Source organism: Monomorium pharaonis, chromosome 3 (assembly GCF_013373865.1).
Source record: "Monomorium pharaonis isolate MP-MQ-018 chromosome 3, ASM1337386v2, whole genome shotgun sequence".
Classification (NCBI taxonomy): domain Eukaryota; kingdom Metazoa; phylum Arthropoda; class Insecta; order Hymenoptera; family Formicidae; genus Monomorium; species Monomorium pharaonis.
The window spans coordinates 19299565-19327268 of NC_050469.1; the positions used below are offsets into that span (position 1 = coordinate 19299565).

Here is a 27704-nt window from a genome sequence, read left to right on the forward strand (position 1 = left end):
AAATCCAATATTGTCTTGGGTTAGGTTTATCAGTAATCGAGATATTAACGTATGGAATCTGCAAATAATTTAATTGAACAGTAAATTAATAAAAGCTAATCATACATTTATGATAGATTTTTTTCTTCCATGTTATAGCTCGAGCGGATCGAGCTCTTTCCTTGGCGCGCTCTCATTCACATAATTTGAAAAATTAATACCTCGATTATTGGTGAATCTAACTCAAGATCTAACCCAAGACAATATTGGACTTTTATGTTCATCTCGATTCCTTCTACCTTTTTACGAACGTTTACTGACATGTTTTAAGACACCCTGTATATGTGTAATGTCATTAAGGATTTGTTTCACAGAAGTGCCAGAGTATATTGGCAATTTACTGAGTCTGGTGCGAAAGTTACATTCGCGAATTTTTCGCGCTCAAGATAATATCAATGCATTGTTACGAATGATCTATTCCTGGGCAATGTCCCCAATATTAGAGCGCAAAGATTTTAAAGATGAGAATTTGCTCGCCGTGGGTAACCGCGACGAGAACTTTCAAAAAAGATATGATCAGATCGAACGTGCTAGTAAAAAACTAAATCGGGTCTTGGATGAAAATTATAAATATTTCTTTGATTTGCTGTCCGAGTCAGTGTATGAAAAAGACGAGATTGAATTAGATAAAAGTAATTCTCTTTTTTCAGACTTAAATTTTTTTAACTTGAAAATAATTCTACAATTTGTACGAAAAATAAAATTATGACATATTCATTACAGACGCGCGAATAGATACAAGAAAGCGAGAATTTGAAGAACTTGAAGAATTTAAGGAAATTGAAGAAAGAACAAATGTTGTAGAAGAATTGCCGAGAAAATTGAGGTGTGAACTAATCCTTTTACAAAATTAAAAAACATAACTTTGTGTAATTGTTTTATTCGTAAGCAGCATTGAAACATTAACAATTGTTTTGTACATGTTTTAAAGTACTTCTATGTTTTCTGTTATCTCAGAATTGATGAAGAGAAGGAAAGAATTGCGCGCGATAACGTGGAAAATGAAAAGGCCGACAAGGACGAAAGAATAACGGCAATAACCGAAATATTAACGGACGAGGAAATCGCTCAGAATATGATCAAATGGAAACCTTATCTTGTTTATGTCGATAATTTAATATCAAAAGCTTTGATCCAAGCTGCATCCACTAGGTATTGAGTTTTATTAAACTTGTTTATGTAAGATTAATATACATTGTAATTTAAGTATTATCGTATTTACTTGCATTATCGAGAGTATTTAGTTGAAATATTTTTTCTATATTAAACTCTCGAATTCTGAAAATTAGCCACTAAAAATAAATTATTTCAACATGTTTTTGGAATTCTTTTTGGTTGCTACTTACTAGATATCACCAATTAATAATGAAACCAGGGTTAGGTAAGTTAATATATTTTTGTAACTAAATTAAATTAAAGTTAATGGATTATCAAATTAATTCAATTAAGTTAAAAGTTACATAAATATAAAATTAACTCAGTTAAAGTTACGTTAAGATTAATTTAACTCAAATTAAAGTAAAAGTTAATTTTAAGAAGCTTTATTTATAATAGTAATTAAAAAGTCATAGTTTGTTTAAGTCAGATTACCAACATAATTACAGTATCGATCATCAAATATATTATATTTAAGATTTTATTTGTAAATTAAATTATAATATTAATTATATAAAATAACAAAAAAATATTGTTTTCATGCAAAAATGTATTTTTATTTTATAATTTTTTTCTTTCGCCCAGATAAAATTTTTAATTTAAGAAAAAAGTTAATAAGTTAAAGTTTATACGTTTCAAAAATAACTAGTTAAAATTAAAAATTAAATCATTTAAAATTAACTAAATTAAATTAAAAGTTATTAACTTTTTAACTTTATTATTAACTTTCAACTTATTAACTAGTTACTGTCCAACCCTGAATGAAACCCAACTATTTTTCACGCAATGTATCTATATATTGCAGCATATGTTATCTGCTAGATGAAACCGATCCAGAAAGCAGCGTGTTACCTCTTTTTGAAATTCACTTATCGCTTGATATACCACACGTTGTCTTTCGTCCTGCGGTAGATCCGGACAATCCCGAAGGTTTCTACATATTTTATGAGAATTTGTTGCTTGATATTATGAGGATGGGAACTTTAATATCACGTGTAAATCCTGACATTGCGATGGAGCGAAAGCATTACGGCGTACGTTATCGTATATAGGGTGCTCAATAATAGGCGCATTTATTATGACCATACATTACGGGTTAAAAAAATATAATTTTTTCTTATTCATTTGTTTCGAAACAATTAATTAAAAAGAAGGAATTAACAAGTTGCGTTACAAAAATAAAAAATAAAAAACAAAAGCTAATTAAAAAATATATTGTATGTGGGTGTATGTGCATGTATGTAACGATTCTTCCATTATTAAGCGGAATATAATACTTTAAGGCTGATTTAGCGGAAGAAGAAAATATTATTTTCATGCTGGAGGAAACGTGTAATCGGATCAAACTAGGTTTGGTGCAAGCACAAGAATATATTATTGTAAGATCTTCAAGTAATTTTATCTTACTTTTAATCGTAAACATATATATTTTACTCGCCATATAGTATCTGTGAAACCAATGTCTTAATAATATAAACGCGATGCAATTGAATTTTTATTAGCCAAATCCAATCGAGAAATAAGTATTCCGATAAGCAAACTTTCGAATAAGAAAACATTTTACTAACATTATAAAAATTTTACTTACAAGAAAATAATAAATATCTATATAATTATCCATATTTATGCTTAATAAAAATTAATATTTCGTAAATTGTAGATTTTTGAACCGTTTTCCTGGTTATGGCTTGACGATAGACAACAGTATTTGAACTTGTTTTTACGTTTTGGCCGCGCACTTACAGACGAAGAAAAAGATGTGGTAGCGCAAGGAACTTTATCGGAATATCCAAAAGAGAAAAAGCCAGGATTGGTCGAATTTAAAAGAGAAATTGATTATTTTATAGAGCTTTATAAAAAATGCGACGAACTAGAAAATGAAAAGGTTTTCTTGCGTTGGCTACGGTTAGACGTAAGAGCCTTGAAACAAGCTCTACTGAACCTGATCTGCAAGTGGACTAATTTATTCAAGACACATCTGGTTGATCATGTCAATAGCCAGTACGTATTTTCATTTCTATGAATACATCTATGTAATCATATGTACCTTTATTTTTCTTTTTAAAACTTAAATAAATTAATTTATGTTGCGTGATATCGAATTAATATTCAATTTTAATTATTGTACATATACAACATACATATACAGGATGAGTCACTTAAAATGTTATTACAGATTTATATCTCGGAAACGAATCATTTTAGAGGAAAATGTTTCAGACAAAAGTTGTTATGTTCAAAGGAAAATATTAGGTGGTGTCATCGGTTTAACCTTGAAAAATTGCTTGAAGGTCACATTAAGGTCACCTTTAATTTTTTTAAATGGAATACATTACTTTTTATTACATATTCTTATAGCTTACCTCGAGAACTTTTCAAAACACTGTAAGGAAATTGTGTGTGTGTGTGTGTGTGTGTGTGTGTGTGTGTGTGTGTGTGTGTGTGTGTGTGTGTGTGTGTGTGTGTGTGTGTGTGTGTGTGTGTGTGTGTTTCGAGAGCTACTTAAATGGCCTAATGTATTCCAATTTTTAAAGAGATATTCTTCCACAATTACTCGAAGATGTCTCATTAAATATTAGAGTAAACATGTGGAAGCAGCATGATGGGGCACCTCCACATAATGCGATGTATTCCAGACTAATCATGAATTAAATGTTTCCTGGACTAGACGGTTGATAGGACGAGGGGGAACTATCAACTGGCCGCCTCGTCACTTGATCTGACGCCGTTAGATTTCTTCCTCTAGGGTTTTATAAAAGATCGAGTGTTGTCAATTACACCCATAACAGTTGATGATATGAAAGTCAAAATTCGACGAGCCTGCACTGAAGTAACCAGAAATGCTCGTGTCCAAAAATGTTTTTAAAAAAAGATTTTTACAGTGTATTTTAGTGACTATGAAATATGAAACGTTCGTGGGTGATTTAGAAAGCGTTCATTAAACATAATTTTAGCCGCCCTGTAGTTACCCCTATATTCACCTAAAATCATTAACATGTTGAACTCCTCTTCGAAAGCATTCATTTTGATAACATTAAAAAATATTAACAAAATAAATGAAATTTACCAATAACTTACAGAGTGATGTGCGACGTCGCCGGGCGACTCGAAAGTAAGCACGTGAATGACAGCGCGATGACTATGGCCTTGACAACACGTTCAAACGTCAGATATCTGCATTCATGTTTTTGCGACGCAGCGTGCTTACAGTCGTTTTTAGGTAAATGTATTGTTAGGGCTTATAACTCGAAAAATACCTAACGAAAAGACACTTTATTATAGTATTTTGAAAACCTCTCGGGGTAAGCTGCAAGAATATATATTAAAAAGTAGGGCGTTCCACTTAAGAAATTAAAGGTAACCTTAACGTGACCTTCAAGTGATTATTCAGGGTTAAATCGATGGTACTACTTTATGTCCCCCTTTGAACACAACAATTTTTGTCTGAAATATTTTCCTCTAAAATGCTTCGTTTCCGAGATAAAAGTCTGTAACACTTTAAATGACTCATCCTGTATATGTCACAGACTTAGAAATCTTAGTGAATTCTTGACGAATGCTTTAAAGAAATTTATCCAACCAATCGCACCAGATGATTACGAAGACTTACTAAACACTATATATTATTTAAAAGAGGTACGAGATCGACAATATCAAATCGACGATATGTGGGAACCAATCAAAGTAAGAGTAAAAAATATACATAAAATATAGTAAAACTTTGTTTGGTTTTTAATATTATAAATATTTAAGTTGTTCCACCTTTGAATAAACTAATGGATAAATGCGTTTATACAGACATATAATAAATGTATGGAAATTTATCTATTAAAAACGTATATAGGCTAGCTCACTGTTGTAACAAGCCTTTCAATTATTCCTAATGTTTTGCTTTATATAAATTACTACGAATAAGATGTACAGTCTAAGAATTGATTATTTTGTTCAAATACACTATGTAAATACACTATCTAATATATAAATGTATAAACATTTATCTATTAGATACTTTACATAGTGTATTTGAACAAAATAATCAATCCTTAGACTGTACATCTTATTCGTAGTAATTTATATAAAACAAAACATTAGGAATAATTGAAAGGCTTGTTACAACAGTGAGCTAGCCTATATACGTTTTTGTACAAATAAAAAAATGGAATTCTAAACCAAATTCATTATTCATTCGATTACAGGCAACTATAGATCTTCTTAAAGAATATCATGTGAAATTCGACGAAGAAACATATACATGGTTGAGAGAATTGCCCGAGCAATGGGCAACGGTCAAAAAATGGGCGGCTCAAGTGAAACAACTTGTGAATCCTCTAATGGCACGTCAAATCGATTTGCTGAAGAAACGTCTCAATTATTATGATTTCAGGCAACAACAATACCTACCACAATTCCGCGAGAACATCGTATTCAGGTAAAACATCCGTAAAAGTATACATATACATATATCGTGCGTAATAATAAAATAAAATAAAGTCATTAAATACGCTTTATGAAGATCTATCCCCTTAAAAAAAGTTTGAGTTTACCTATACAGATTTTTAATTGCGTAACTACTTGAATACAATTTATGTTCCAATAAATTATATACTATTGAATGCAATAAATCAATAGTTTCCATTGTACGAACGTGTACGAGAAATTGGACAAGATAAATGAAGAAATTTTGAAATTCGAGGAAGAATTAAAAGCATTACATGACCAAGCGAATATATTCGAACAACAGATAACAGAATTTAAACAAATCAAACTCGCTAGAAGAGAATTAAGGCTTTTAAAGAATCTTTGGGATTATGTTAATGTCATTACGTCGAATCTAAACGAATGGAAAACGACGTTTTGGAAAAAGATAGATGTCGAAGGAATGGAACAGGAGTGTAAAAAATTGATTCGGGAATTGAGACGTAAGTATTGCATTGATAACTAACACATTCAATAATATCGAATTTCTAATCTTTAAAATCAAAATGTCAATTAATTTTCAATACTTAAAAATACACATATATTTTGATATTTATAAAATGACATAAAAGACGATTTGTAAAAAAGTAATATATTTTATATTATTTTAGAATTAGACAAAGAGGCGCGAACTTGGGATTTATACGCTCATATAGAAGCACAAGTGAGAAATATGATATCATCACTAAGAGCAGTTTCAGAACTACAAAATCCCGCCATCAGAGACAGACATTGGCAAGAACTTATGGCTAAGACTCGGGTGCGTAAGTAATATCTAATGACAATATATCAATATACTCGTTTCATAAACATTCATCACAATCGCTAAGCAATTTTTCGAGATTTTTTTAGATCGAACAAAAAATGCTCGATCTATTTGATAATAAAAGTCATAAATGCTACATATAAAACAGCAATACAATATAAAATATACAACAATACATAATAAAAGAATATATATAATCAAATTTTCTAAATATCAGATATTAATTTTATACAACAAAACTTTAAAGCTATACAATAATAAATATAATTACTTTTTTAACCCGATTAATCGATTTAAATTTTAACAATTCTAATTAATACAGGTGAAATTTACTATGGACGATAAAACCACTTTGGAAGATTTATTGAACTTAGAACTACACAAATATGAAGAAGAAGTTAAGGACATGGTAGACAAGGCAGTTAAAGAAATGAATATGGAAAAAGTTCTCAAAGAATTGCACAACATATGGGATATTCTTGAGTTCGGTAAAGAAACACATGAACGCACTAAACTCAGCGTCTTAAATGTGAGCGAAGAAACAATCGAGATATTGGAAGAAAATCAGGTACGTACTTCATTCAGATTTCTAATTTAATTCTTAAAAAAAAAAAAAAAAACAGGAAAGATTATTATTGCAGGTACAATTGCAAAACATGTTAGACTCCAAATACGTTGCCTATTTCCTCGATGAAGTGATTGATTGGCAACAAAAGCTTAACAATGCAGATGCTACAATTAACGCCTGGTTTGAAGTCCAGCGAGCTTGGATGCATCTCGAAAGCATTTTCATCGAATCGGAAGATATAAAAAGCCAGTTGCCGGAGGAATCAAAGCGTTTCGAGAAGATAGATAAAGATTTTAAAGTAATTTTTAAAATCTGTAAAATATATAATATATTATAAAATTTTTATAATAGAAAAATTTTGAAAATCGATAATTTAAACAATTTTCCGCATTTATGTGACTTAATTTTAATAATTTATATAATTTCATAATTATTAATTGAGTTTTTTAAATCTTTTAGGATTTATTGAAGGAAATGTTGAATAATCTAAATATAGTGAAGTCAACGAATAAACCAAAACTTTTGGATCGGCTTGAAGAATTGCAGAGACAATTAAATATTTGTGAGAAAGCTCTGTCCGAGTATCTGGAGACAAAAAAATTAGCATATCCACGTTTCTATTTTATCTCATCCACAGATCTATTGGACATATTAAGCAATGGTAAAACCTTCCTCTTCCCTTCACACATACACACACGCGCGCGCGCGTTATAAATATTTTGTGGAAGCTACACATTTTATATGCAACAGGAAATAATCCTGAAATGGTATGCAAGCATTTGTCCAAATTGTACGACTCATTGGCAAAGCTCCAGTGGAAAATTGAAGAAGGAAAACCGACGAAACACGCCAACAGGATGATAGCGAAGGATAGCGAAGAAATGGCTATGCATGGAACATGTGACTGCACGGGAAAGGTAATAACACGTGCATGTGTGACTCTACAATTTTCTTGATACTTAATTTTTCTGACAACACAGTACGTTACTTCGACTGCTCAGCTTATCCTAACACGTAATCAAAATAATTGCTCGATTCATAGGTTGAGATCTGGTTGAATCGCGTCACGGAGGCAATGAGAAAAAGCGTGAAATATCGTTTGAATCAAGCTGTCGCCTCATATGATGAGAAGCCTCGCGACCTTTGGATTCTAGATTACGAGGCACAGCCAGCTTTGTGCGGCACACAAATCTGGTGGACTTCCGAAGTGAATATGGCATTCGCAAGACTCGAGGAAGGATTCGAGAACGCTCTTAAGGATTATCAAAAGAAACAGATTAACCAACTAAACACTTTGATTTCAATCTTACGCGGCGAGTTGAACGAGAACGATCGGCAGAAAATCATGACCATCTGCACCATCGATGTGCATGCGCGTGACGTTGTCGCAAAATTAATATCTATGAAAGCAGAGAATTCTTCTTGCTTTATATGGCAGTCACAATTAAAGCACAGGTGATTTTAAGTAAGATGTAATTTCTGTGTTACTTGAGAAAGCAATCATGTATGACATTCTAATAAAAAAGTGACGTTTTATAACAATTTTTTCCTTAGCCAGAAACGTACAAATAAAATCAGAAATACACACACACACACACACACACACACACACACACACACACAAATAAATCAGCTTTGAAAATAAAATTGTATCATAATACAGCAATATTGAATTTCCATCTCGGTATATTTTATTCCGGTCCCGATGCGCCACAAACACAAATCTTCTCACGCAGGTGCAGGAAAAAAGAGAATTGAAAGAGATTGTTTCACCTCGTAGGTGGGACGACAAATCAGGAGATTGCTTCGCCAACATTTGCGACGCATGTTTCGTATACGCTTACGAATACCTGGGTAACATGCCACGGCTGGTAATTACGCCGTTGACGGACAGATGCTACATTACTTTGACGCAATCGTTGCATCTGATAATGGGCGGAGCACCGGCTGGGCCCGCGGGGACGGGAAAAACCGAGACGACGAAGGACCTCGGTAGAGCCCTTGGACAAATGGTTTATGTCTTCAACTGTTCTGAACAAATGGATTATAAAGTACATTGCTCTCTTTTCTCCTCTCTCTCTCTCTCTCTCTCTCTCTCTCTCTCTCTCTCTCTCTCTCTCTCTCTCTCTCTCTCTCTCTCATTTCTTTCTCACTCCTCCGCTCTCTTATATGAGATTCTTGAATGCAAAACGTTCAATTTAGAAAAATTTTGTAAACGTAAAATAAATCTTTTGTAGAATAAATCTATTTTTTCACAATCAATTACATCATATAAAACATCATGCATGATATAATTTTTCCATTATATGATCATATCTCTTTTTCTTCCAAAATGCTTTCAAGTTTTCTCGTTGCGTAATATATTTAGCAAGACGTAAGCAGCTAGGAAAATCGAATTTTATTATTATGTAACTTTTAACCATTTTTTGTATATTTGTATTCTTGTAACATTAACATCCATATTTTTTTAATGCGTTTAATGCATCGAGTATACAAAAAAAGAAAGTGCCAAGACATTACATTAATATTTATAATATTCTTGTTCCACGTAAGATAAAGAATTGTTAATTGTTATCTGTTATAATTTAATTAAACAAGATAAAATTTACATATTTATTGTTACTCGAATATCCCTAGTCGTGTGGCAACATATATAAAGGATTAGCACAAACTGGAGCATGGGGCTGCTTCGATGAATTCAATAGGATTTCCGTGGAAGTATTGTCAGTCGTGGCTGTGCAAGTGAAATGTGTTCTAGACGGAATCAAAAGTCGGAAGAAGAAGTTCCTATTTTTAGGGGAGGAGCTTAATATTGTGGATACAGTTGGTATATTCATAACGATGAATCCTGGTTACGCCGGTAGAACAGAATTACCCGAAAACTTGAAAACACTATTTCGGTAAACAAGTCACATACAAGTTATCAAGAGTTAATATCGACATAACTAATCCAGAATAAATTACCAGGCCGTGCGCTATGGTGGTGCCCGATTTTGAATTAATTTGCGAGATTATGTTAGTGGCTGAGGGTTTCCAAGAAGCAAGATTGCTGGCGAGAAAGTTTATTACCCTATACACGTTATGTCGAGAGCTTTTATCCAAACAAGACCACTATGATTGGGGTTTGAGAGCCATCAAGTCCGTTTTAGTCGTTGCCGGAAAGTTGAAACGTGCTGATAGGCAAAGGCCGGAGGGACAAGTGCTAATGAGAGCGCTAAGAGATTTTAATATGCCAAAAGTCGTGACTGACGATGTGCCCGTGTTCATGGGATTAATAGGTAAGAGTTAGAGATACGTTAAAAAATCACGTGTGAAAAAAGTGCATATTTTTAATTGTCATAATAAATATCACTTATTGTATAAATAACAAAATTCTATTAAAAATCTTTCTCTCTTCATTTGAAATCATATATTACGTTTAAAAACTGATCGTTTCTCCGATTCTTGTTACGATAAATTTGTTACTAACTTAATAAAAACGTTAAGAAAATCTATCCGAAAAACAGCGTGATAAATTTTAAGATAGATTGTATACAAGTAATAATTTCTAGATACATTGATATTTTGTTTTACTACTTAGGAGATTTATTTCCCACATTGGATGTACCACGAAAAAGAGATCTAGATTTCGAAATAATGATCAAAGCTGCGGCTCTTGATTTAAAGTTGCAACCAGAGGACGGATTTATTCTCAAGGTACAATATACCCGTAATGTTCACCTTGAATAGTTAATTGGCGAAGAAAAAAGAGATAAAGAGAGAAAGAGAGAGAGAGCGCTTCTTCATCGGTTCGTTTCAGGTGGTACAATTGGAGGAGTTGTTTCACGTTCGACACTCGGTCTTTATCGTCGGCCTCGCCGGGACTGGTAAAACCGAAGTCTGGAAAACGCTTAACCGAACGTACTCAAACCAAAAGCGCAAACCGCACTACAACGTTCTGAACCCAAAGGCGGTGACCAACGACGAGTTATTTGGTGTCATTAATCCAGCAACGAGGGAATGGAAAGACGGGTTGGAAGACAGCACACCCGTCAATTTTCAACGCGCGATCAAACGCGCTACGCGCTCACATTAGCCCACGCTCCGTAATAGGCTTGCCACGACTTTCTATTCTTATTGCTACTTTTGCAGGTTGTTCTCCATGATAATGAGGGAGCAAGCCAACATGGCGGGCGACGGTCCAAAATGGATCGTGTTCGATGGTGACATTGACCCGATGTGGATCGAATCCCTAAATACCGTAATGGACGACAACAAAGTCCTAACATTAGCAAGTAACGAAAGAATTGCATTAACGAAACACATGCGCCTTCTCTTTGAAATTTCCAATTTAAGGTAATTATTTAATTATTATAGCAGTCAGAGCAGTCAACTATATATTTTACACACGCACGCACACAAATACACACACACACAATTCTCCATTTACGATTATTAGAAAACTATTGAATTTTCATAAAAAAATGTTTTTGATTAATCCGATAATCCTACAACAATTTTAATAAATTTTAGATTAATTAAAATTTGTTATATTCATCACCTAAGAAAGAGAATCATTCAGTTTAAACTGAAAGATAAACACAAAATTTAATTATTAGTTTTGCTTTATTTAAATGAATAAATGTTTATACAACATGTTGAACTACGGTGAAAAATTTTTTTCGTAAAAAGTGTAGTGTCATTTAAGCATTTTTTATGTTTTTCGTGTTTTTCAGAACAGCTACGCCAGCAACGGTATCCAGAGCGGGAATTTTATACATCAATCCACAAGATTTAGGCTGGACCCCGTAAGCAATAAATACCTATAATATGAGCCTATAATATGAGCCTATTTTGGAAATAAAAAATAGTTGACTATAATTAAGCTTTAAAAATAATTATAATTTATACAGTTTTTAACTAACCTGCTTCACATTTGATAAATATCAATTGTCTCTTCAACTCTAAATTACAAAATTTGCATGCAGATTTATAGCAAGTTGGATAGAAACGAGAGATCATTCGGAACGCGCTAATTTGGCGATTCTCTTTGAAAAGTACATTCCACCTCTACTGGAAGTAATAAAATCAAGATTCAAAAAGATCACGCCTTTACCAGAAATATGTCACTTAGAAATGCTTTGTCACTTACTCGATTGCTTTCTAACTAAAGAAAACGTACCGTCGGATTGTCCGAAGGAATGGTAACATCAACGTTTAATAAAATTTAACGTTGTAATATTCTCTAGAGAAACCTTTTATAATGACTAATGATTAAAAAAAAGATACGTTCTGTAAAGTTTGTATACATTTATATTTTAGGCATGAATTATACTTTGCTTTTGCCTGCATTTGGGCATTTGGTTCTGCGATGTTTCGAGACCAGTTGATAGATTGGCGAAACGAATTTAGTAAATGGTGGCAAAATGAATTCAAAACTGTCAAGTTTCCACCGAGCGGAACTGTGTTTAGTTACTTCATAGAACCAAAGACAAAAAAATTGATACCTTGGACCGAAAAAGTCGTCTCATTTGAATTGGATTCAGATATTCCGCTTCAGGTTTCCTTTTATTAGTTTATTTCAAAAGTAAAGCGTAAAATATAAAACTAAGTGTTTTAATTATAACAATGTTTAATGAGCAATGAGGAAGAATAAAAATGAAAATGTTATATTTAACGTTTTTAATACAGTCCACTTTGGTGCCAACTGGAGAAACAGTGCGTTTACGCTTTTTCATGGATTTATTGATAAAGAAGCGCGTTCCAATTATGTTAGTGGGTGGAGCAGGCTCCGGAAAAAGCGTCATTATGGCCGATAAATTGACAAGTTTGCCAGATAATTATAACATCGCAAATGTTCCTTTCAACTTTTACACTACATCAGGTAAATAAGCGAATTGGATACAACCTAAATTTCTAAAACTGTAGATTTAATAGTTAACTTTCATAACTTGCTCACATATTTTTTTAAAGTAATTTTTTCATGTATTGTAGAATTACTAAAGATTTATTTTATTTAAAAAAAACCAATTATATTTGCTTACACAGAATTTAGACAAGTTCAAAAATTTTCAAAGTATTAACTGTGGATGTGTTAATAAATTATATAGATATATGTATAATCTATATATAATATTAATAGACATAATCACTAGCAGATTCTGATATCGATAATGGGGGCGGAAAGGAGAGAAGGATTTTGTATATTATGTCACACACATCGGATGTAATATGAAAATCTTGCGTAGAAATTTGATCTACAGGCATCTGTGTTGATCGGCCTACATTAATTTTTAATGCATCATTTTACCTAAATTTTTTTTAACGGATTCAACAAGTGTAATTTCTTTTTATTTAAAAGGGGGGATTTAACCTTCCCCCCTCGCTAGGTTTCGCAGCGGCCGTTATATATATATATATATATATATATATATATATAATATGTGTGTGTGTGTGTGTGTGTCTATATATATATATATACGTATATATTATCATATTTACATATATAAAATCTTATTTTATACTATCTTATATTTTTATAAATTGTCAATCATTATTCCTCATGAACGTCAATATAATTGTCAACTCCATCACGTTATAATTGCTCTTATTGTAATGATAACCACACTGGTTTTATTTTCGTTGAAGAAATGTTACAGAAAATACTCGAGAAACATTTGGAAAAAAAAGCAGGCCGTAATTACGCTCCACCGGGTACGAAACTCTTGGTGTACTTCATAGATGATATGAATATGCCAGAAGTGGATACTTATGGAACAGTACAGCCTCATACTCTCATTAGGCAACATATGGATTACAATCACTGGTAATAAATTCAATTACAGGATAAAATGTGTAAAGCGTAGTAAATTAATTTCTCTGCAGTACACATATAAATGTTTATTTTAATGTGAAATAATTTGTTATATACTCATTAAATAGTCTACAATTTAAATTTGAATTATCAATTTATCACAAATTTCTCGCGCCACTAAATCATATGAAATCTATTATACAATGTATTATAAATATTATATAAATATTATATTATATAATGTATTATAAACGTATGAAAATAATGACAGAAAGATAAGGATTTTATGAGACAATTTATAATGTAGGTATGATAGAACAAAATTAACTTTAAAGGAGATTCACAACACGCAATACGTGTCTTGTATGAATCCTAGTGCTGGTAGTTTCACTATAGATCCACGCTTACAGAGACACTTTGCCGTGTTCGCAGTTAGGTAAATTATCATTCTTTTACAATTATATATAGTACACGCACGCGCGTATATGTGTATGTCTGTAAAATATATTATTTATCATTTTATTAATATATTTGGTGCTTGTTTTCTCAGTTTCCCACAAAAAGAAGCACTCGTAATGATATATAATCAAATCCTCAAGCAACATGTGACTGATCCGCAGCAAAAGTTTAATCCAGCCGTGCAAAAATTCATAGATCCTCTGATAGACGCCGCATTATATCTTCATGATAAAATCGCCATGACTTTTCTACCGACGGTCATCAAGTTTCATTATGTTTTCAATTTACGCGACTTAACTAATATATTTCAGGTTAGAATCGCGAAGCATATTGATCGACACTAACGACAACGCGATTTTCCGCGTAATAATGCCGATAATCCTGCTTTAATGTTGCGCACAGGGGATGCTTTTCGCTCGTGGCGACGCTTTACCACTTCCGAGTCACGTAATCAGACTTTACGCTCATGAAGCAACGCGAGTGTATCGTGACAAATTGGTAGAATTTGAAGACCAGAGAATATTTGATCAATTGCTGCTTAATGCGCTTCGCAAAAATATACCTGTATGTTTAATATAAAAGAGCTTAATAAAAATCGCGGTCAAACAGAACAGAAATTGGAATTCTAGCTAGTTTTATTCTAAAATCTTTTAAATAACACTTCATAAATCTATTTTAATACTCAATCAATTAATTGATGTAATTTCAAAGTTTAATTTTTGTAAACTTTTTTATTTTAAATAATTAAACGGTTTTTTGTTTTCATTTTTGTTTGTTTTGTTCATTTTCTTCAGCCTCTTTACATCCGATCTGATCCTAATTGTTTATGTACTTAAATGCTTATATACATATATACTTACGCCGATCAATTATTTAATTGATTAATGATTTCAGGAACTGAACGAAACTGATATCAATTCAGAGCAGCCGTTAATATACTGCCATTTCGCAGAAGGAATTGGCGAGCCTAAATATGCGCCTGTCAAAAGTTGGGCCCAACTTGTAAAATTACTCGACCAAGCTTTGCTCAATTATAATGAACTGGTATTACCCCGATCATATAATACACCTAATTTTATAATATGCATATATTCTTAATTTCTTTTTAAATAATTATGCCTCAATTCTGTGTGTTGTAAATTTTATGTATCATTGTATATGTATATGTTGACACACATAAATACATGGTAAGATTAATATATATAAGGCATTGAAAGATATAATACGATGATAAAAAAAACGGTTTTGATTCATAAAATGAGTTTATTTTTTATATTAAATTTGTTTCTGTTTATAAAATTTAATTTTATTTTTAAAATTTTTATTCTTAAATAATAAAATAAAAGTATCCATATTTTAATCATTTGTAGTTCGTGTCTCGACCAATGTATCAATTATTCAACTTATATAACACGATATCATGCACTCCTTCGATTCCTAGGTGTCCGCGATGAATTTGGTATTATTCGAAGATGCTATGCATCACGTATGTCGCATCAATAGAATTTTGGAAGCACCGAGAGGCAATGCACTTCTAGTGGGTGTAGGTGGTAGCGGCAAACAATCTTTATCGCGTTTGGCTTCTTTCGTTTCCTCGTTGGAGGTAAATAAGGCCGTTTTAGCAGGCATCACAATAATTAAGTTTTACCAAATTTTACTTTTTAAATTGACCAAGCCGAGGTATCGTTTGATAGGATAGATTATAGCCTAAATTATAGACTGATATATAAATTAGAATTTTAATTAATTAAATATAAATAATAAATAAAGCAATAAATATAAAAGAACAAAGTAAATTATTTCCTATACAAGTTGCTAGGAAGATTTCTGACAAATATTTAAAATCTAAAGAACTTTGTTGAATTTATACTAAACTTTGATGTATACCAACATAGGTGTTTCAAATACAATTGCGCAAAGATTACTCCTTAAATGAGCTAAAAGCTGACTTGGCCGTTTTATACCTAAAAGCTGGTTTAAAAGGTATGGGTATTACTTTTTTAATGAGCGATTCTCAAGTCGCGGAAGAAAAATTTTTAGTCGTGGTAAACGATATGTTAGCGACGGGAGAAATCACGGAACTGTTTACCGATGATGAAGTGGACAACGTCATTAACGCCGTGCGCAGCGAGGTAAAATATATGTATCATTATTTTAGCGCTGTCAGACTAAATCTTTATAGTCAAATAAAGTGATTGTTCGGAATAGTACTTTAATGAAGTATCTAATTATTTTAAATATTATTCAAGTACCTAATGTCACACGGACAAAAAATTGCATTATCTTATTTTATTCTGCTAATACATTTTTCTCAAATTTCAAATTTAAAATGCTCGACTTCTGAAGTATTTAAAAATAAATCATGCACTAATTATAAGTTATTATGACTATATGATCATCTACATCAGGTTAAACAAACTGGATTAATTGATACCAAAGAAAACTGCTGGAAATTTTTTATTGAACGCGTACGAAGGCAATTGAAATGTGTTTTGTGTTTCTCACCGGTAGGAGCAACCCTTCGAAAAAGGGCCAGGAAATTCCCCGCAATAGTAAATTGCACCGCAATTAACTGCTTTCAAGACTGGCCGCAAAAAGCATTGGAATCTGTATCGACGACATTCCTAGAGGTACAACATTTTCAACAAACGTTCAACAATTACAAAATTGCTAAAATTGATTTCTAACCGGTTATTAATCTCAAGTAAAATGTTTTTTATTAATTTTTGTTTTCTAATTTATTTACTAAAATTAAAACATCCACACACCCGTGCGCGCGCACGCAACATTCAATTTAAAAAATATTTTTAAAATAGAAAAAAATGTTCAAGACAACTATTCATTGATTGCAATATAATGTCCATATAATGCTAAAGTAAAATACCATCCTACACTATTTTCCTACAAAAAAATACCTAATCTTTATGTTAGGAGTTAAAAGAATTACCGATCGATCAACGAACTTCCGTGTCGCTCTTCATGTCTTTCGTTCATACAAGCGTTAACAATATGTCTTCATTATATTTACAAAATGAACGAAGATACAATTACACAACGCCCAAGTCATTCCTTGAGCAGATCTCTTTATATTCCAAGTTATTAATCGAAAAATCACACGACTTGGAAACAATGATCTCGCGTCTCACCGATGGATTGGTAAAACTCGAATCCTGTTCTATTCAGGTAGCGCTTCTAGTTTATCTCTGACCAGATTAAAACATGATCGAATATATGACAGTCAATTAGCAAATATGCTTGCTGTGTTATGTACTTTAAAGATTTTATATACTCATATATCCTTTAAATAATTTGTTTGCAAAGTAGGCCGACAAATTAAAGATTATTTTAATGGCTCAAGAAATTGAATTGAAGAAAAAGAATGAAATAGCTGATAAAATATTGATCGAAGTACGTGCAGAAAATGCAAAAGTGGAGGCAGAAAAAGCAATCGGTAAGGTAATAAAAACCTACAATGAACCCGAAAAATAATACAATGGAATTTCAGTAACCGAGGAGGAAGCAAAAGTGGCGGAAATCAAGGAGACTATATTGAAAAATCAAAAACGTTGTGATGAAGATCTAGCTCGCGCGGAACCAGCAGTGAGACAGGCCGAAGCGGCGCTCGACACTTTGAACAAGGTCAACGAATTTGCATTTTATGTTATTAAGTTATTATTAAATAGCTGTAAAAATACAAATTGCATAACTTTCGAAGGAAATAAAAGGAAAATTATTCCTATAAAATTAAAGTAATAATACGAAAACAAATTTTGAGGATATAATGGCAAATCTGAAGCAAATCTTGTAGATATTTCTGTTTACTCTAAAATCTAAATTAAAATATACTTTAAGTCGAATGAAATAATTTTAATAATATTGCAGAACAACTTGACGGAATTAAAGTCTTTCGGATCTCCACCGGAAGCCGTGCTTACGGTCGCTCAAGCCGTACTGATTTTATTCTCGCCAAAAGGAAAGTTGCCGAGAGACAAATCTTGGAAGGCTTGCAGAGCGATAATGGGATCTATCGATGGATTTCTATCAGAGTTGCGTAATTATGATAAAGAAAACATACATCCGGAAGTCGTAAGGGCGATTCAACCGTACATCCACGATAAAGGTGATCTTGATGTATCTTTTATATATATTTGTAAAAACCAAATAAAATATGTAAAAATTATATAACGTGTTTGATAAAAAAAAAAAAAAAAAAAGGTTAAAGTAACATTTTTGTATATTAGATTTTGATCCGGACATTATATATTCAAAATCACAAGCAGCAGCAGGACTTTGTAGCTGGGTGAAAAATATCATGGTGTTTCATTACATCAATGAGAATGTAAAACCTTTGAGAGCAGCGCTGGCTCAGGCAAATACTGAATTAAAAGTCGCTATGGAAAAATTGAATTCTTTGAGGAACCGTTTAGCAGTGAGCTCACTTCGACAGTGCCCTAGCGTTATCTATTTTATTTCGCGTGTATCTTTGTCAGAATGAAACAATGTTTTCTCGTTTGTACGCACAGGAGCTTCAGAAAATGTTAGACATTCTGGGCGAAAAAATGAACGTAGCTCTAGCTGAGAAACAAAAATGTCAAGACGAAGCGGATATGACTGCATTCATTATAGATTTAGCAAATCGATTGATAAACGGTCTCGCATCCGAGAATATTCGTTGGGCCGAGACTGTACAACTGTAAGTAGGTTTACATTTACACCAATACAAAATTATCAATTGGAAAAAAGCAACTATTTGAATAAACGAAAGTGACGGTCAACCAAACAAGCGTTAAGTGTTTATTATATAAATATTATAATGTCTATTCTTTTTCTATAATAGTTTCAGTTGATATTAATTACACATGTAACTTATTTGATTGAACAATAGTAAGTGGAAATAGATCGATGAAAACGTCAAGCATAAGAGAAGACAGTGTTACTTTCGGTCAAAAACTGGGCAGCGATCATGTAACTTTTTCCTTAGGGCGGAAACGTGAAAAGTGAAAAGTTTCATGTAACTATCTCTTTCTATTGGTATTTAATAGAAAGAGACAGTAACTTGAAACTTTCCACTTTTTACGTTTCCGTCCTAGGGAAAAAATTACATGATCGATACCCTGATCTTGATACCTAATAATAATGTTGCATAAATTTTACCGTTTCCAATTCACATACAAACTGCGCACCGAATATTTGTCAATCTTGAAAGACAGTCCTCTCTAAAATGAAACTGAAATATGTAATGTAGTAAATTAAATTTAATCGCGATATCTCCGCTCGTAAGTCACGTAGCGGAAAAATAAAAACACTTTTATTACATAAATCGGATGCAAGCTATCCATTAAGCCTATTGAGAAATTCATCGATTCAGTCGTCATTGAGAATCCGATAACTACGGATTTTCGCAAACGACGTCTCGCGTAATAGAGGCAGCGGTGGCGTACACTTGGCGCGAGGCACTACGATATGCCTCTTGATGACAAACGATTTAATAATATCGGTTCAATTTAAGATTGTGTTTCAAGACTGACAAATATTGAATGCGCAGTGTTCGCGTGACTTGGAAATTGTAAAATTATTATTAGGTACTAGGATCTGATTTGGCCGAAAATGACACTCTTCTCTTACGTTTATTATTTGATTGGCTCGATATTTACTTAAACCTAGTTTTACTTATTTTATTAATTTTATTTTAATATAGTAACTTTTTTTATTTATCAAAATAATATATCATTAATATATATTGTAAACAAGTTTCTAAACAAATTTATGATATATATGGCAAAACAGATTAAGGCAATCCGAAATTACTTTACCGGGCAATGTATTGCTCGTTACGGCGTTTATTTCTTACATGGGATGTTTTACGAGGAAATATAGAATGGATCTTATGAATTTATATTGGTTACCATTTCTCGACAATCTGCAAGTGCCAATACCATACACGTCAGATCTGGATCCGTTGTCCTTAATGACTGACGATGCAAAAATCGCCCAATGGAATAACGAGGGTAGGAAATGCATCTTGCAGTTCATATCATAGATTAACGTCGATATTATACTGATAGTTAAGATATTAAGTAAACCACAGTATAATTAAAATAACAATTTTCCGCAAATAAACAAATTAATAAGACCATATAAATCTTTTCAATTGGCTTTAAATTAAAAACTTAAAATTGCTATGTATCCTTACGTAGGCTTACCTGCAGACAGAATGTCATCGGAAAATGCCACGATACTCACAAATTCATCTAGATGGCCACTTATGATCGATCCACAATTACAAGGAATCAAATGGATTAAAAATAAATACGGGCAGGATTTGGTAGTGTTGCGTTTAACTCAAAAAAATTATCTCGACAAAATCGAACATGCTATTGCTAATGGGGAGATAGTTCTGCTGGAAAATATTATGGAAACGGTCGATGCTGTTCTAGATCCAATCGTAGGACGAGTTTTAATAAAAAGGGGAAGGTAAATCAATGTTCTTTTTCTTCTCATTGGTAAACGAATTACTTGACCAAATTGATTGAGCAAAATTGGCGTTAACAAAGAGCCATCAAGGTGGGAGACAAAGAAGTGGATTATGATCCGCGTTTCCGTCTCATCTTACAAACAAAACTGGCAAATCCTCACTATAAGCCGGAGATGCAAGCTCAGACTACACTTATCAATTTTACGGTTACGAAAGACGGTTTGGAGGAGCAGCTATTAGGTGCCGTCGTGAAAGCGGAGCGTCCGGATTTGGAGATGAGCAAAGCCGAGCTCACGACTCAGCAGAACATGTTCAAGATCACTCTGAAAGTGTTGGAAGACGATCTATTGCACAGGTAAATGAGCAAGGGAAAAAGAAGCAAGCGCATATCGACAATAGAGATGCTTGTGATAACTGTAACGTTTTCTTCAACTTTTTCTTGGCTTTATGAAGAGATATCGTTTCTTTATACATAACAACCACCAAATTCTCAATTCAATACACAATCGTTCTGCACTGTTTAATCATTCATTTACATTTATTTATTTAAATTGAAAATTATAAAACTTCGCACACGATGACCAACTTGCCGAAAAAATTTTCTCATGTTTTATTAGTTTTATTTCTAGCACTAGGAAGGAATGTAAAATGAAAAAAATAAATAAACAAATAAATCTCTTAATTAAATGTTATGTTTACATAAGTTAATTGTTATCATTTCCTTGAGATTGGCAACGGCGGGACCCGATATCCTGAGCGATGTCGCTCTTGTGGAGAACCTCGAAACTACGAAGAAGACTGCTAGCGAGATCGAGGCGAAGGCAATCGAGGCGAAGATGACTGCCGCAAAGATAGACGAGGCGCGCGAGTCCTACCGACCGGTAGCGTCCAGAGCTAGCCTTCTCTACTTCATCCTTAACGATCTCAACAAGATTAACATGCTGTATCAGTTTTCTCTCAAGACATTCAACACAGTCTTTCAAAATGCCATTAAATTTGCGGAACCGGTAGACACCCTCGGTAAACGAGTCGCCAATTTGATCGACAGCGTTACGTACTTGGTTTTTACATATACCAGCAGAGGACTGTTCGAAAGCGACAAGCTCATATTTTTATGCCAACTGACTCTTCAGGTATTCGAGTTAGCCACCTCATAAATAATGCCAACAGGTGACGGAATTATTTAGAAAAAAAAAATGCTTATGCAATTTTCAATGCAAAATTGCATATGACGAAAAACTTGCCGATTTTCTATTTTTCACAATACGTCTTATATCTTCGATTACTTCCTTTTTCTAAATAATCCATATAATATATATAAGAAATATTAATGCAAAGCTGTTTTTCCGCGTATGTTTTACATATGAAATCGTAAGGTTTCATATAACCTTGAATAATTTTTCTGCATTTTTAGTTCTTGCAAATCTTTAATTAGGGAATTATCTGAGAAAAACTAATAGATCGTTATAAAATTTATAGAATGAGAGAGATAGTGAGATAAGATTTTCAATTATTTACCTTTATAATACGGATATATTAAATAAATATTACAAATTTAGATTCTGATGCAAATGAAAGAAATAGATCCGTCTGAAGTGGATTTCCTCTTGCGATTTCCATATTTACCGGATCTCACGAGTCCGGTAGATTTCCTAAATAATGTGAGCTGGGGCGGCATCAAGTATTTAAGCGGAATGGAAAATTTTCACAATTTAGACCGCGATATAGATGGGGCTGCGAAAAGGTGGAAGAAATTCGTCGAATCGGAAACGCCCGAGAGAGAAAAATTTCCTCAGGAATGGAAAAACAAAACGGCCTTTCAGAGACTTTGCATAATGAGATGCGTGAGACTAGATCGAATGGTTTATGCCATACGGTAATTTGTTAGAATGAGATTTTGAAATAAATGCTCTTATTTAAACACAAGCATAGATGTTACTATTACTATTACTATTGTTATAATGATAGTTACTTCGTGGAAGAGAAATTGGGAGCAAAATTTATACAACTTCGAATGCAACCCTTTGAAAAAACGTATGAAGAAACGAGCGCGAGCACGCCGATATTTTTTATTTTGTCTCCAGGAGTCGATCCTCTAAAGGTAGTACATTTCTTAATATCTTTAAACAGATTTAATTTTAATTATATTATACAAATATAATATAATAAAGTAGATTTAATATCAATGTGTACAACTTTACACTTTATTTAAATATTCTTCCAAATTTTCTGACGCAATTAACAACGGGAATTAAAAACGGAGTAACAATTCCATGTAGGATGTCGAGAAACTCGGTAAACAGCTTGGCTTTACGTTCGGCGCGAAAAATTTCCACAATATATCGTTAGGACAGGGACAAGAGCCTATCGCGGAAGAAACGATAGAAGTCTCAGCGCGCGACGGCCACTGGGTTATACTCCAGAATATTCATCTAGTAAGGAAGTGGTTGCCAAATCTGGAAAAGAAGATAGAACAACTCTTGGAAGAGCCACACGAAGATTATCGGCTCTATATTAGCGCAGAACCAAGTCCCGACCCACACGCATCAATAATACCACAGGTAAAAACAAAATCTTTCAAATGCACAAGATAACGCCCGAAAGGGCGATCAATTTTTTTATTCACAATTCACTAATAAAAATGTTAAAAATATCACTATACAAATCCTAAATTATCAAATCTGTACACTTTTCCATCTTACGATGGTTCAAATTCGGTTTCAACATCATTTTGTACAACACTATTTTGGTACAATCAAAACGACAGGGCATACTAGAATCGGCTATAAAAATCACCAACGAACCGCCAACGGGTATGCGTGCCAACATTCACAAAGCTTTAGACAACTTTAGCCAGGATACATTGGAATCTTGCTCCAAGGAGACCGAGTTCAAAGCTATTCTCTTCACCCTCTGTTATTATCACGCTGCTCTGGCAGAGCGTAGAAAATTTGGGGCACAAGGATGGAACAGGGTTGGTATTCCAAAATTTTACAAATTCGCAATTTGCGTTTTCAATTTTATTTTACACCGTTTATAAGTTACGATAAAATTTTGTGTTTTTATTATAGAAAATGTCGTGTATTATAGAAAACTTTAAAGGTTTAAACCAATATAAAATTTTAAGTTTACATGTACATATCGATTTAATAACACGAGTGATAGATAAATATTATATAAAACTTATAAAGCGTAGATGAAAAATTTTGGATACAAAAACATATTTGTTACATAATATCAAGATCAAGACATCAACGTGCTTTCTGATCAATATTTATTTTCTAGAGTTTTCTCTTATTAATTATAACATCCCTAACATATAGTTGTATCCGTTCAATATGGGCGACTTAACCATCAGTGTATCGGTACTGTTGAATTATCTCGAGGGCAATACTAAAGTACCTTGGGAAGATTTGCGCTATTTATTCGGCGAAATCATGTATGGTGGTCATATAACCGACGATTGGGACAGAAGATTATGCCGAACATATCTTTTAGAATATCTACAACCAGAATTGGTTGAGGGTGAAATATATCTGGCTCCGGGTTTTCTGGTACCAATCAGTACCGATTACACGGGCTATCATCGATACGTAGAAGATTATTTGCCACCTGAGAGCCCCGTCTTATATGGACTTCATCCAAATGCGGAAATTGGTAAAATTTCTCAATTAGTTTGATCGTTAATCCGTTAGTCTTCCTCGATTTACGTTCAAACTCATTTGTAGGATTCCTCACAAGCACAGCGGAGAATTTGTTTAAAACAATCTGGGGGATGCAACCGCGAGATAGTGTCGATGCAACAACCGGAGTGTTATCGAAAGAGGACAAGGTGAAAGTTATAATAGAAGATATACTGGACAAGCTTCCCGAGGAGTTTAATATACAAGATTTAATGAACAAGGTTAATGTCAGACATTATTGGATATCCAGACACACACGCACGAATACGCACGCACGCACGCACGCGCGCGCGCGCATATTTAACAAGTCGCAGTTGCTTTTAAACATATACATATACTTATCTATAATATATTCTCATTGTGATATATCGATCACTACAATTTATATCGTCGCTTTGATTTCGCGAGACTCTCTCAAGACATAAAACCTATTTTCTATATAAAAATTTTTAATTTCGTCTCTTCTTTATATACATAATGTCACTCGGCAAAACATATTGATTTTAAACTAATCTAATTTTTATGATACAAACAAATAAACAACTTTATTCTCTCTAGGTGGAAGATCGTACTCCTTTCGTTACAGTTGCTCTTCAAGAATGCGAACACATGAACGCATTGTGCAAGGAACTAAAAGGATCTCTGGAAGAACTGGATCTCGGTTTGAAGGTGAACAATTTATTGTGATAAATTATCGAACCGTATTGCAATAAATCTAAAGATCCGTTTTAGGGTGAGCTCACGATTAGTGCGGATATGGAAGATTTACAAAATTACTTGTTCATGGACTCTGTACCACCATCCTGGACCAAACGCGCCTATCCCTCAACCCTTGGATTGTCGAGTTGGTTCGCGGACATGCTCAATCGAATAACCGAACTATCGAATTGGACGGTGGATTTTAATGTGAGTAAAGGAAAAGAAATCACAATTGTAACGTAAAAGAGAAGATAAAATGTTACAAAGAGAAATTAGATTAGGTCAACGTATGTACCTTGCTCGAGCGTGGGAAAGAGAATTAAAATTTTGTCACGCTCCAAGCATCGAAAAAAGTCAAGCGGCGAACGTTTGTCATTTACTTTGCGTTAAAATTTGACTTTTTTTTTCTTTTGATTGCGGTCAATCTAATTTCTCGCGTTGCGTATCTTTCGACAGTTGCCATCGTCGATCTGGCTGGGTGGTTTTTTCAATCCGCAGTCGTTACTTACCGCCATCATGCAGCAAACCGCCCGTAAAAACGAGTGGCCCCTGGACAAAATGTGCTTACACTGCGACGTAACCAGAAAGCAGAAGGAGGAAATTGCGTAAGAGACTTGACATTTGGCCGCGTGAAATTAACCCTTTCAGGATGCAGACAAACAGTTCTCGGTTATAGAAAATTTCGGGCAACTTAAAAATTTTATCGCAAATAAAATTGTAAATTGCTTTCGCGTATAGTAAGTCGGTCGTCAGGATGTTTCGATATAATAAGTTTCTGTGGGGACGCGTGTCCTCACAAAGAGTTTTAATCGGAGATGTAGACGATAACGAGAGTTTTGCCTTGTCATCAGGGTGCCACCGCGCGAGGGCGCCTATATCAACGGTTTGTACATGGAGGGTGCGCGATGGGATGCCGCGAGCGGCGTCATCGCGGATTCGCGACTGAAGGAACTATTCTTTCTGATGCCGGTGGTGTTTGTGAAGGCAATCACGCAGGACAAGCAGGAGACGAAGAACGTGTACGAATGTCCGGTCTACAGGACCAGAACGCGCGGCCCTACGTACGTCTGGACTTTCAATTTGAAGAGCCACGACAAGCCCACGAAGTGGACCTTGGCCGGCGTCGCGATTCTCCTGCAGATTTAAGAGCTCGAGCTCTTCTCGCGAAGCGACGCGACGCGACGCGACGCGACGCAACGCGACGTGACGCCGACGGTACGTTCGCACGCAACAGTGGCAGAGATTCTTTTTACTCTCGGCGAGTCGTAATGGCAATACGCGCACGGTGGTTGATAGCCTTCGCGCAATTACATTGGCCCGTTCTCCCGTTCGACCGGATAATTATAACACGATTGGTATATACGTACCGTTATAACGCGCTCTCTTTGTAATCTCATGTGTCATCTCTCCCACGTATTATGGAAGCTGGGTTGTGTCGCTCGAGCAACTCGAGAGAGAACGGAAGGAACTTATTGCCGCGGACTCTCTCGATCGCGCAGGTGCGCTCGTTGCTCCAAAAGGAGTAACAACCGGGGCGCGCGGGCGTGTCGCCGTCGCCAATCGAGAGGATCGACAAATGTGACGACGGCGTGGCGAGTGCGTATCAACGACAGTAGGAAGAACGTCGGCTTCCGTCGCACATCCGGTGCTTTCTTTACGCGCGTCGCGCACCGGGCCACGTACGGGGCTCTCGTGGTGGCGCGTATTACATCAGCCGGTCGGTTTGACAACAAGTCCACGGTACGCGACGACAATATGATTGGAGGTTTCGAGGAAGTGGTCACCCTTTATCGACTGCGACGTAATTATCCGTTTCGCGATGACGCATCTGGTTTCGCGTGCCGCATTCGGTCTTCGCAACGATGCAGGGTGCGCGGAATTTCGGACACGCGAGCAAAAAAACAAGCCTTGCGAAACAACCCGCGTGAACGAGTCGGCTAAATGACAATAACGTAACAACTGCTAAAGTATTGTACGGATCAAGGGAAGCCTACTGTCGCGCGACATTGCACTTGACTCGCTATCCTCCTATATGTACCCTCTTTCAAACGATCCACTCACTCTCTGCCTATACCATACCTTACTCCCAAATAATTGTTATCGATTATTGTGCAACCAAAATTTACATACGTTCTACACTTGCGCATTTGTGTAACTTTGAAGCGTAGATCTTGGCTTTTGTTTGTTTATCGTATTACAAGCACCTTTTCTTCACATTAGTATAACCAAGTTTATACAATTCATTTGTAAAATATAAAAACAAATAAAGTGTTATCAAGTGTTGTGTAAAATATTATTGAATTAAAAATGTGTGCCACCAACTTTTTTTTTCCCCATTTAAATATTGCCAAATTTAAATTAGAAGTAGCATTCGAGCGAGCAAGTTGTTGAGAAAAATGCTCCGCAAATTTTGTATATGTACATATCGCTATATTTTCTAAAAACACACATTTAGTATTCGACAAAAATATCGTGACTACACTGAGAAAAAAAGTAATTGATTCAACAAAATTTTTTAGTTGCGGGCTGCCAACAAAAGATATATTCAATGCAACAATATATGTTATTGCAATATAAATACATAGTCCAAT

At 34.2% G+C, this 27704-nt stretch overlaps 1 protein-coding gene across 1 annotated transcript; it reads left to right on the forward strand.

The window, feature by feature from the left end:
* Positions 1-250: 250 nt before the first annotated feature.
* LOC105839076 (dynein beta chain, ciliary) lies at positions 251-27404 on the forward strand. Its single transcript, XM_036283648.1, has 49 exons — positions 251-1195; positions 1959-2243; positions 2855-3214; positions 5322-5624; positions 5816-6113; positions 6282-6430; positions 6759-7004; positions 7078-7302; positions 7464-7665; positions 7755-7921; positions 8047-8459; positions 8785-9055; positions 9642-9904; positions 9972-10282; positions 10585-10700; positions 10804-11015; positions 11136-11339; positions 11720-11791; positions 11972-12187; positions 12306-12543; positions 12675-12867; positions 13632-13809; positions 14105-14233; positions 14348-14567; positions 14659-14820; positions 15151-15300; positions 15698-15859; positions 16152-16388; positions 16665-16886; positions 17188-17439; positions 17581-17707; positions 17762-17895; positions 18139-18376; positions 18498-18685; positions 18780-18949; positions 20044-20264; positions 20454-20730; positions 20811-21086; positions 21459-21864; positions 22291-22607; positions 22700-22832; positions 23011-23292; positions 23499-23705; positions 24055-24388; positions 24460-24635; positions 24973-25083; positions 25147-25320; positions 25570-25718; positions 25965-27404. The coding sequence occupies exons 1-49, from the start codon at positions 1115-1117 to the stop codon at positions 26257-26259; spliced, it is 10752 nt and encodes a 3583-aa protein (XP_036139541.1). The 5' UTR covers positions 251-1114; the 3' UTR covers positions 26260-27404.
* Positions 27405-27704: the final 300 nt, after the last annotated feature.